Source organism: Oncorhynchus gorbuscha, linkage group LG15, assembly GCF_021184085.1.
Source record: "Oncorhynchus gorbuscha isolate QuinsamMale2020 ecotype Even-year linkage group LG15, OgorEven_v1.0, whole genome shotgun sequence".
NCBI classification, from domain to species: Eukaryota; Metazoa; Chordata; class Actinopteri; order Salmoniformes; family Salmonidae; genus Oncorhynchus; species Oncorhynchus gorbuscha.
Window position 1 is genome coordinate 60,444,809 of NC_060187.1, and position 12,402 is coordinate 60,457,210.

General features: G+C 43.4%; 1 protein-coding gene across 1 annotated transcript in view; it reads right to left on the reverse strand.

The window, feature by feature from the left end:
• Positions 1-2,633: 2,633 nt before the first annotated feature.
• The window catches only part of LOC123996404 (putative transmembrane protein ZNF593OS), a 16,343-nt gene continuing 6,574 nt past the window's right edge, over positions 2,634-12,402 (reverse strand). The window contains exons 3-4 of the mRNA XM_046299792.1: positions 6,923-7,037; positions 2,634-3,861 (exon numbers count right to left, since the gene is read on the reverse strand). Coding sequence (XP_046155748.1) covers positions 3,697-3,861; positions 6,923-7,037 — 280 coding nt within the window. The 3' untranslated portion in view covers positions 2,634-3,696. The remainder of the gene's footprint in view (positions 3,862-6,922; positions 7,038-12,402) is intronic.

The following is a 12,402-nucleotide window of genomic DNA, read 5'->3' on the forward strand; positions in this document are numbered from 1 at the left end:
TTTGGGGGAAAGCGACAATATTTTGCTAAAAGTGTTAACAGTTCCCTTACTACTATTGGTGGCTTGGGCATAAACAACAGGGGCTAATCTATCAGACTGGTTTCTAAAAGACAACCAAAACAATGACAATTCAGACTTCTCTATTATGTGACAGGTTAAACCTAAACTATTTGAACACAAATTCAACATGGAACATTCTAACACAACACATACTTTCTCCTAGTTCTGACAAACATCACTTAAAAGCAAGCAAGCCAACAAGCAAGCAATGATCCTTTGATCATAAAAACATTCTTATATCTTTCACATGTTTTCAGAGCTCAATATCTCTCCTTAATACTCATCCTAAACTTTAGGAGGGGGACAATGAGGAAATAAACTATTCCTCAGATCCATTGTGCCAACTCTTGATGGCGCCATTTAAACAACTTTCTTATTTAGTACTGACATTCTTCAGCAATCCTCAAAATAATCTGCATAGAGAACTGGACTTGTGAATCAACAAGCCATACACAAACAGCTTTCAACCCCTGTCCCTCTTATCTGAAGTCCTCACCAGTCACCACTACCCTCTCACCCTCCCGAACATGGCCATGCTATAAGTATCTAAGACGCATAGCTTCTATACAGTCTACCCAGCTATAGAAGAGAACATTCTGTAGAGATAACATGGAACAGACAAGGACAGGACTCATAATTGCTGATGCTTAACTGGTGCATGAGTCTACCTCCATCCCTCAAATATACTGGGCTGGCAGGATCTCAAAACATGGATTTTGTTTAGGGATTTGACCCTTTTTTTCGCTCATATTTTTGCCTAAAATGACACACCCAAATCTAACTGCCAGTAGCTCAGGACCATAAGCAAGTAATTAGTAAGCAAAAATGAATGTAGAAGAATAACACAGATCTAGCAAAAGATAATACAAAAGAAAAACACGTTTTTTGTGGGTAAAAAAAAAATCATCTTTGAAATGCAAGAGAAAGGCCAATATATGACTTGGGAATCTAGGCACAATTTAGATTTTGGCCACTAGATGACAGCAGTGTATGTGCAAAGTTGTAGACTGATCCAATGAACCATTGTATTTCTGTTCAAAATGTTGCATCAAGACTGCCCAAATGTGCCTAATTGGCTTATTAATACATTTAAGTTCATAACTGTGCACTCTCCTCAAACAATAGCTTGGCATTCTTTCATTGTCATAGCTACTGTGAATTGGACAGCGCCGTTAGATGAACAAGAACTTAAGCTTTCTGCCCAGCTTTCTGTGAAATGTTCTTGTTACTTACAACCTCATTCTAAATCATATTAGCCTATGTTAGCTCAACCATCCCACAGAGAGACACTGATCCTGTAGAGGATAATCTGTACACATTCTAAAATGAGTGCCATTGGAGAACATAACAATTCAAATTTGTGACTGTCTGACAGTTACAGCAAAATATATGAACAAAAATATAAAACACAATGTAAAGTGTTGGCCCCATGTTTCATGAGCTGAAATAAAAAGATCCCAGAAATGTTCCATATGCAAAGAAAGCATATTTGGGCACAAGATTTGATTACATCCCTGTTAGTGAGCATTGAATCCTTTGCCAGAAAAATCCATCCATCCACCCAACAGGTGTGGCATATCAAGAAGCTGATTAAACAGCATGATCATCACACAGGTGCATCTTGTGCAGGCGACAATTAAAAGGCCACTAAAATGAGCAGTTTTGTCACACAACACAATGCCACAGATGTCTCAAGTTGTGGGAGCGTGCAATTAGCATGCTGACTGCAGGATTGTCCACCAGAGATGTCAGAGAATTTAATATTAATTTCTCTACCATAAGCCACCTCCGTCATTTTAGAGAGTACGTCCAACCAACATCACAACTGCAAACCCAGTGTAACAACGCCAGCCCATGACCACCACATCCTGCTTCTTCACCTGCGGGATTGTCTGAGACCAGCCACCCAGACAACTGATGAAATTGAGGAGTATTTGTCTGTAATAAAGCCATTTGTGGGAAAATACTAAATTCTGTTTAGCTGGATCTGGCTCTCCAGTGGGTGGGCCAGTCTCCCAAGTGAGACTCGCCAGAGACTGCCCAGCCATGTGACATCCATAGATTAGGAATTCATGAATTTATCTCAAAGTACCGATTTCATTATATGAACTGTAACTAGGTAAATATTTGAAATTGTGTATATTTTTGTTCAGTATAGATTAAAACATTGCCCTGTGATTTTGCCATCACTGTTAAAGTGGTGCAGCAGGGGCTACAGATTTGAGGGCAGACTGGTACAGAGACTACAGACAGATACAGATGCCCCAGTCATGAAAAAGATAACGGCTGTTAGGAGGCCTGAACACTTCCTGTGCTGTGCAGCCATCATGCTCCTGCAGACACCCTATAATACAGGAAATGGTGCTACGACACAGTCTAATATGCCAAATCCAACCAAGCAGCTATTGAGCTGAACTGGTGTGGTAACAGCGTCATTTCACAGAGAAATTTAGAGATTAAGAGAAGTTTCCCTCAGCGAAAGATAACTATTGTGATAAAAATGGAGCTTGTTCACATCAGTTTTTCCAGAATTCCCAAACACCTTAAAAATCATTACTAAACTGCCACTGTTCTTATCATTCAAGTCACAGCTTTATTTGATTTTTCTAAACATCACAGAAATATACATTCATGTTATAATTCTTTAAAAATCTAAAAGTGACAGTATTAATGAAATCTTAAGTTTTATGTAGAGATTAAAAGCTGCACACCCATGTAACGTTTACTGAAGTTAGAATATTCTGTGGTAACACCTAGTAGCTATTGCAGATCCAAGTTCTTTAAAGAAAGCCAACGTTCTTTATCAAGAATCAAATCGATTAAACTGGAAACATTGTGGGAAAAACAAAGTTGTTATTTGGATAAAGTGCCTTTTCATAGATTTGGATAAGCAAGTTCTTAAAACGTTCAAATACTGCATTTCACTTTCACTGTTTTTTTTGTGTCTGACATTAACAGATTAAACATGTGTGGAATTATTGACCAGTTTGAGACTCCTCCTCCACACCTACTTCACATGGCTCACTTTTATTTAACAATAAGAAATGACAAAAACCTACGAGGGTTACTTTCTCCTCACACTATGGGCCCGCCTTCAGTCATTACCAGATACATCTCAAATGCAGATAGCCTTCCCTTAACAAATAATTACTGTTCAGTTATTTTACACGTAATCATATGCTTGGAGCACTGGCACATTTCACAGTACATTAGAATAATTAGTTTGGCATTTTTCTATCCCTTTTTAGCGCAGAACAGTATTGATGGCATCTTGCACGCATGTACCTTGGCAACAACTAAAGCTCAGGCCCAGCCTTACCATAGACAGCTGGTAGTACCCCCCCCCCTATCAGGACCACACGAACCCCACCGTGGGCCTTTCTTCACACACACACACACAGAAATTGGTGTGAAAAATTAACAAGATACCCTTAAAAGCAGCAGCCCCTAAACTCTGCTCGCATTGGGAGTGATCCCAGTAAAACTCCAGTGTGTGAACGACGTGACTATGAATGATTGGTTGTGAAAAGGTGTGGTTCTGGACACCGACATCTCCATGTCTCCTCTCCACAACATCTCTGCGTTGGTTCGTCTTCTCTCCAGGTTCAAAGCAGACTGGCGCATGGGGGGGGGTCTTCAGGGGGTATGGGGAGCTCTTCTCTTCTGGAGCCTCTGGACCTTCTCGGTCATCCGTTTGGCACTGTAGTAGGACAGGCTTAGGCCCATGATGGCCAGCATCATGGCTATCTGGTTGACCACACGGTCCTGTGGCTGGGTCTGCACCTCACCCGCCACCTGTCTCTAGAGAGAACACACAAAAAGGCGAGTGATCAATGCATGGGTCGGAGAAAATATCTGGAAAAACCAATGCCTAAAATTTTGCCTAAGTCAAAGATTGTATAAAAAGATAATTGAATGTGACGAAACATGACAATGTACAGAAATTAAAAGAGGTAATAAAAGCTTCTTCCTTTCATAAACGATACCAAAAACCAACTTCCTCAACACCACCAGCGTTCCACAGTGCCCTGTCATGTACCCAGGGTTGTGGTTAGAACAGTTATTAAACATTTAGAGGGCAAGGAAAGATTTTAGCAAAAAAGGGGGCACAATGTTCTTGGTACACAAGACCAAACTCCTTGCACGCTATACCAGAGGGCAGGTGCAGAAAGTTCCTTCACATCAGGAGGGTGTGTGGACAACACAGTCTCCCTCTTTGCACTCCATTATCCCTGGAGGGCCTCAAAGCAAATAAGATAGGAATCCATTTTAAGCTCAGGCGTTTAGAGAGCACTGACATATCTTCAGTGAAAAAGGACTCTGAATACACCCGCAAGATAGCAACTACACTACATGGATAGAAGTATGTGGACACCTGCTCGTTGAACATCTCACTCCAAAATCCTGGGCATTAATATGCAGTTGGTCCCCCCCCTTCGCTGCGATGAAAACCATCCACGCTTCTGGGAAGGCTTTCCACTAGATGTTGGATCATTGCTGCGGCGACATGCTTCCATTCAGCAACAAGATCACAAGAGAGGTCGTGCACTGATGTTAGGCGATTACGCCTGGCTCGAAGTCGGCATTCCAATTCATCCCAAAGGTGTTTGATGGGGTTGAGGTCAGGCCAGTCAAGTATTCTACACCGATCTCGACAAACCATGTCTGTACGGACCTCGTTTTGTGCACGGCGGCATTATCAAGCTAGAAAAGGACCTTCCCCAAACTTTTGCCACAAAGAATCGTCTAGAATGTCATTGTATGCTGTAGCATTAAGATTTCCGTTCACTGGAACTAAGGGGCCTAGCCCGAACCATGAAAAAACAGCCCCAGACCATTATTCCTCCTCCACCAAACTTTACAGTTGGCACTATGCGTTCGGGCAGGTAGCGTTCTCCTGGCATCTGCCAGATGGTGAAGTGTAATTCATCACTCCAGAGAACATGTTTCCACTGCTCCAGAGTTCAATGGTGGCGAGCTTTATACCACTCCAGCCGACACGTGGCATGGTGCATGGTGCAGTTGCAAGCCTAAGAAGCTCCCGACCATTGTGTTGACGTTGCTTCCAGGGGCAGTTTGGAACTCTGTAGTGCGTATTGCAACCGCTGACAGGCGATTTTTACACGCTATGAACTTCAGCACTTGGCGGCCCCGTTTTGTGAGGTTGTGAGGCCTACCACTTCGCGGCTGAGCCGCTGTTGCTCCTAGACGTTTCCACTTCACAATAACAGCACTTACAGTTGACCGCGGCAGTTCAAGTAGGGCAGAAATTTGACTGATTTGTTGGAAAGGTGGCATCCTATGACGGTGCCAGATTGAAAGTCACAGAGCTCTTCAGTAAGGCCATTCTAATGTTTGTCTATGGCTATGTGCTCGACTTTATATACCTGTCAGCAATGGGTGTGGCTGAAATAGCTAAATCCACCTCATTTGTGGGGGTGTCCATATACTTTTGTATCTATAGTGTATGTATGGAAGTGGGATTGGAGAGGTCTGGGGCTCAGAGGGGTTGGGTTAAATGCAGAAGACACATTTCAGTTGAATTGACTCGGTTTCCCCACTTTCCCTTTCAATGAGGATTAGAGACATCTGATTGCCTATGCCCACCTGAAAGCTCTCTCACTAATGGAGAGTATTGATTTAATAACCACATGGATAACTTATTGTATCTGAAAGCATTTTAACCATCATAAATCCAACCATAAATCCAATCTAGAATGCAGAGAAGTCCTCACTTCCATCACACATATTCAAATCCTCCGACTACAAAGGAAATCAATTGTCACAGCAACATGTGGAATTTCACATAACAGCGAGTCACTTTCATCCAAAGTCTGTACTGGGGTCTTTGTTTTCCGAATTAGTAAAAATAACAGAGAAAACACTTTACACAAATGACGACATGCATCACATTCATGACTGTAAAGGATTATTGCGGTGGAGGAGGAAATACTATCGCCAACATTAGTGTCGATGCTAATCATATCAGTGGCTTTGTTGATGAAAGCAGATTGTGGGTGTCAGATGGGGTGGGGGGGTCCTGGGGAAAGCGGCTACCATTATACACCAGGCCCAGATTCCCACCTGGCTGAATTCAACATGGACTGACAAGTTAGTGTTGGTAGTGCAGTTTTAACAACTGGTCACATACCTCGTTTAGAGTCTACAGTAGAACTCAGGCAAAAAGGGGGAAAACACTACTTACATTTGAAGAGGATTAGAGAGGCAGTTTTAATTTGCTTTCAGCTACTGGGTGTGAGCAGGGAACCCATGGCCTTGGAGTAACACTCAAATACTCTGAAGTGGTCCATTTTTCATTTCACTTACATTTACATTTACATTTAAGTCATTTAGCAGACGCTCTTATCCAGAGCGACTTACAAAACTTACATCCACATCTGAGCCAAGGGGGGGGTTAAACCTTGTGTCACTGCTCTTACTTTCCAAGTCAAGTGAATCATCTGAGCTGGCATTTCCTAAGTCAACAAGTACTCTATTGAAAAATCAGTCATGGCCATTATTGTTATTCAAGCCTAAAGACCAGCAAATACAAAACTGTTAAAGGGAGAATAGGAATTTAATTGACTGGGTGGGAGCGGACATGGTGTCCAGATGATTGATTACTAATGTATCTGCAACACAATACTGGTAATCAGTTTTTCTGAAATGGAATGTTTTTATTTTATTTATTTTTTACAATCAAGTGTTGACGCTTCCATATGGACTGCATCTTTACAGGATTCAGTGCTGACTCACCGTAACAAGTCATATCAATAAGCAGGCAGAATCGTCAATACATTTCCATGAATTCATACAGTATTGGGCACACCCAAAACGAAAAGGTCATCAATAGTTTACAAACCTGTAGGAGGCGGAAGTATCCAGGTGTCAGTCTGCCCAGTCTGATGATCATGTCTGTAGTGGGTCTGGGGTTGGTTTCTTTGTTCGGTGTGTTGATGCAGCTCTGGTCTGGAGACCTGCAGAGAAAGAGATAATGGAGTCACTCCATCTGACCACTAAGCCAATAATATACCATAATTCCTCCCATGTGTAGAGGCATACTGATGTTTTCAGAACCATCCAAGTAGAACACAATAGCGTCAAACTAAACTTTGTTAAAACACTGAGGGGCGGGGGGGGGGGGGGGAGAAGAAATGTGCTTAGGAATTAAACCAAAGCCGCTCTTCAAGTTTGATAACGGCGACAGACTGGCATAATGAGAAACGAGGCCGTTCTCTATGCTTGCAAATAAACTCGAACCGTTTGAACGGCTTCGAGAAAGGGAACAGTTCTTGCCTGAGGCGAAGACTAAGAACAAACCCAGTCTCCCTGATCCGGTCCAGTGCAGTCTAGTCTCATTACAGACAAACACATCCAGAGAAAAGTACCGTCGTCAGCACTAACATCTGGTCTGGTTTTGGACCTGACACCGTTTCTCAGAACCTTAAATGTTTTAATCATGATCTCAAATCAGCACATCTGAACTAGATCTGACGAGGGCAGCAATGATGCTATTCACGAAGCCGTGAACTTGACCCGAAAAACATTGGGGGGGGGGCAACACTAAATAGATCCTAATTAACTCGTTATGCCATCATCTAAATGCATCTCTCCATGACCAATAACATGGGTCCTATGTCGAAGTTCACCAATCCGTGAACATCGCATCAATAACAACAATTTCACTGGGGAGGCCAGGGGAAAAGCTGGCAGTGTGCAGGGAAGGTAGAAACATGTGAGGTATACATCTGCCAACCTGGTTGTGATTACACCCTTTTTCTCAGGCAAAAAAGGAGGAATGCGCCAACAAAAAAATTACTAGAAATTTTGGGTTTCCGACTTGCTCCTGGGCAAAAAGCGGTCCGGAATGTAGTCGTAAAAATGTTTTTTTAAATTAAAAAAATAAACTGTTGGATCCTCCACACCGTCGACAGCCTCTATGTTAAAGATCTTGTAGCTGCTACTCCAACTGGCCAGTCTGAATTCCAACCATCTAGCACCCAGACAACCGAAGAGCACCTGGTAGTTTGGGTACCCAACAGTGTGACTGGAACTACGGAGAAAGCTTCGGCTTTATGCTCCGCCCTATTATATAGCCCAGTCTCACCCAACCAGATCTGCAGACTTGCCCAACACACACACACACACACACACAGCTGTCAAAATGCATCACTCTCAGTGGCTTGCGCTCTAACACACTCAAGCCCAACCCTCCTCCCCACCACAATAGTATAAAAACTCTGTGACCTGTCAGATGGTATTTGCTCATCCAGCCAACACATTGGAAAGAGAGAGAGAAAAAAAAGTGTTAAGCTTAACAGCACACGTCTAAGGAAACCTGTGTGTCAACACGTTGGATTATGTAACAACGTTGATCTGCCCTCTCTCCAACAGTAGCAGAAATATCAGGATTTTCCTTCCAGAACTGACCACTCCTTGTTCATGTTGACTTGGAAGAACAACATCATTCACATTAGTGGGTCAGTTCGCCTTTATGATTGTGGAGTCTGTGTTACATAAGCTCCTTCCATTTCACTGGGCTAATATTTGCCGTTTCTCTTCCAGAAATCTTCCAAACAATGATGTAACCAATGTTGACTACACCTAATCGTTGAGTCTTCACCATAATCTTACTTTTAATTATTTTCATGGCTTCATGCCAAATCATGGCATTGCTCGACATCCATACTGTTGATTGACAATGATCTCACAACCTTGTAGTAGTATCCCATCACGCCATGCTAGATCAATGTGCTTTTGGGCAATGCTACTTGATGAGTTCTATATCTTTGAGGGGTTCCTTCACTACTCAACTATCAAAGACGTGTTACTACAGAGATTCATGGCCAAAGCCAGCTACATCACCTTGTGGCCAATATCACACAGTAGACCAATCAAAAGCCTTCTTTAAATCTGCCAGCAAAGCAGGGGTCCGATAGTTGGGTCTCCATTCAAGTAATCCAATTTGGGGATTCAATTAAGTCAATCTATGGTTTTGAACAGGTTCTCTGTCGACATTCTCAAAACTAATAAAATAACATACAGATATCAATTTATCCAATGCAATTCAATTGACAAAAATCAGGGACACTTGTCTGGTAAACCAATTTTGGGAATTGGAACTCTGGAATGTTTTGAGGTCGAGGTTTGGATATCGGCTAAATCTATTTAAAAAATATATGAGTACAGTGAGAAGACATCCAGCCTCATCAATACATCCTCTCAAATGACATGAGAATTCCCAGCCCTTTTTGGGTTATGATCTTTGCAGTGAACATGGCGTCGGACCACGCTATAAAATGCCTGCTTAAGAGCGGCTTTCAGACCAGGAAGAAAGGGACAGAGGCTGCGAAAACACACAAAAGGGGGATGGGTTGGGGAGAGAGAGCTAGAGCAGCAGCCCTCTGCAAAAATGACCTAATCTCTGTCTCAATTCCAATTTAAGGGCTTTATTGGCATGGGAAATATAGGTTAACATAGCCAAAGCAAGTGAAGAATAAAGTGAAATTAACAAAAATTAACAGTAAACATAACGCTCACAGAAGTCCCAAAAGAACAGACATTTCAAATGAGATATATACACACACACACACACACACACACAGCTCAAAAAAAAATAAAGGGAACACTACAATAACACATCCTAGATCTGAAGCAATGAAATATTCTTAAATACTTTTTCTTCTTTACATAGTTGAATGTGCTGACAACAAAATCACACAAAAATGATCAATGGAAATCAAATTTATCAACCCATGGAGGTCTGGATTTGGAGTCACACTCAAAATTAAAAGTGGAAAACCACACTACAGGCTGATCCAACTTTGATGTAATGTCCATAAAACAAGTCACAATGAGGCTCAGTAGTGTGTGTGGCCTCCACGTGCCTGTATGACCTCTCCTACAACACCTGGGCATGCTCCTGATGAGGTGGCGGATGGTCTCCTGAGGGATCTCCTCCCAGACCTGGACTAAAGCATCCAACAACTCCTGGACAGACTGTGGTGCAACGTGGCATTGGTGGATGGAGCGAGACATGATGTCCCAGAAGTGCTCAATTGGATTCAGGTCTGGGGATCGGGCGGGCCAGTCCATAGCATCAATGCCTTCCTCTTGCAGGAACTGCTGACACACTCCAGCCACATCAGCATATGGTCTCACAAGGGGTCTGAGGATCTCATCTCGGTACCTAATGACAGTCAGGCTACCTCTGGCGAGCACATGGAGGGCTGTGCGGCCCCCCCAAAGAAATGCCACCCCACACCATGATTGACCCACCGCCAAACCGGTCATGCTGGAGGATATTGCAGGCAGCAGAACGTTCTCCACGGCGTCTCCAGACTCTGTCACGTCTGTCACATGTGCTCAGTGTGAACCTGCTTTCATCTGTGAAGAGCACAGGGCGCCAGTGGCAAATTTGCCAATCTTTGTGTTCTCTGGCAAATGCCAAACGTCCTGCACGGTGTTGGGCTGTAAGCACAACCCCCACCTGTGGACGTCGGGCCCTCATACCACCCTCATGGAGTCTGTTTCTGACCGTTTGAGCAGACACATGCACATTTGTGGCCTGCTGGAGGTCATTTTGCAGAGCTCTGGCAGTGCTGCTCCTCCTTGCACAAAGGTGGAGGTAGCAGTCCTGCTGCTGGGTTGTTGCCCTCCTACGGCCTCCTCCACATCTCCTGATGTACTGGCCTGTCTCCTGGTAGCGCCTCCATGCTCCGGACACTACGCTGACAGACACAGCAAACCTTCTTGCCACAGCTCGCATTGATGTTCCATCCTGGATGAGCTGCACTACCTGAACCACTTGTGTGGGTTGTAGACTCAGTCTCATGCGACCACTAGAGTGAAAGCACCGCCAGCATTCAAAAGTGACCAAAACATCAGCCAGGAAGCATAGGAACTGAGAAGTGATCTGTGGTCCCCACCTGCAGAACCACTCCTTTATTGGGGGTGTCTTGCTAATTGCCTATAATTTCCACCTGTTGTCTATTCCATTTGCACAACAGCATGTGAAATGTATTGTCAATCAGTGTTGCTTCCTAAGTGGACAGTTTGATTTCACAGAAGTGTGATTGACTTGGAGTTACATTGTGTTGTTTAAGTGTTCCCTTTATTTTTTTGAGCAGTATTATGTGTTGTAATAATGTACAAATAGTTCAAGTACAAAATTGAAAATAAATCAAATATGGGTTGTATTTACAATGGTGTTTGTTCTACACTGGTTGCCTTTGTGTTGCAATAAGTCACAAATCTTGCTGCTGTGAAGGCACACTGGTATTTCACCCAGTAAATAAGTGTCTCTCATATGATCATACATTTGGCAGGAGGTTAGGAAGTGCAGCTCAGTTTCCACCTCATTTTGTGGGCAGTGTGCACATAGCCAGTCTTCTCTTGAGAGCCAGGTCTGCCCAGGGCGTCCTTTCTCAATAACAAGGCTATGCTCACCGAGTCTGTACATAGTCAAAGCGTTCTTTAAATTTGGGTCACTCACAGTGGTCAGGTATTCTGCACTGTGTACTCTCTGTTTAGGACCAAATAGCATTCTAGTTTGCGCTGTTTTGTGTTTGTTAAATTCTTTCCAATGTGTCAAGTAATGATTTCATGATTTGGTTGGGTCTAATTGGTGTTGCTGTCCTGGGGGCTCTGTGGGGGTCTGTTTGTTTGTGAACAGAGCTCCAGGACCAGCTTGCTTAGGGGACTCTTCTCCAGGTTCGTCTCGCTGTAGGTGATGGTTGTTATGGAAGGTTTGGGAATCGCTTCCTTTTAGGTGGTTGTAGAATTTAACAGCTCTTTCCTGGATTTTGATAATTAGCAGGTATCGGCCTAATTCTGCATGCATTATTTGGTGTTTTTACATTGTAAACGGAGGATATTTCTGCAGAATTCAATCACTCCCTCTCTGACTCAAGAGCAGTAAAAATGTGAGCACATACAGCAAGCCCCCAAACTCACAGCCAATGACAGCCTTCTAAAGCTCCTTCCTCTCTCCCATCTTCCCACATAGTCACTCCCAGTACTGTTCCCATCTAAACTCCAAGTTGTTTTTCTCCACTGAGTGACGTGGGCTGACAATGGGGAGCGCTAGAGGCGTCAGCGGCTGAGACTGTGCTACTGTCAGAGGTTCATTCTCTCCTCGGAGTCACCGATCTGACAGCAACAGCTCCGTAGCAGCATTACAAATCTGATCGATTTAAAAAGGTTTGTAATCTCCATTCTCCCCAATGCTTACTGGGCTTAAGACCTTCCCTCTACTTCACATGACTGTAGTGTGTGTGCACTTAGTTCCCATAATTTCCTCATTCGAGCAGCGATAAGCCATGCCGACGTAGAGCATGCTCG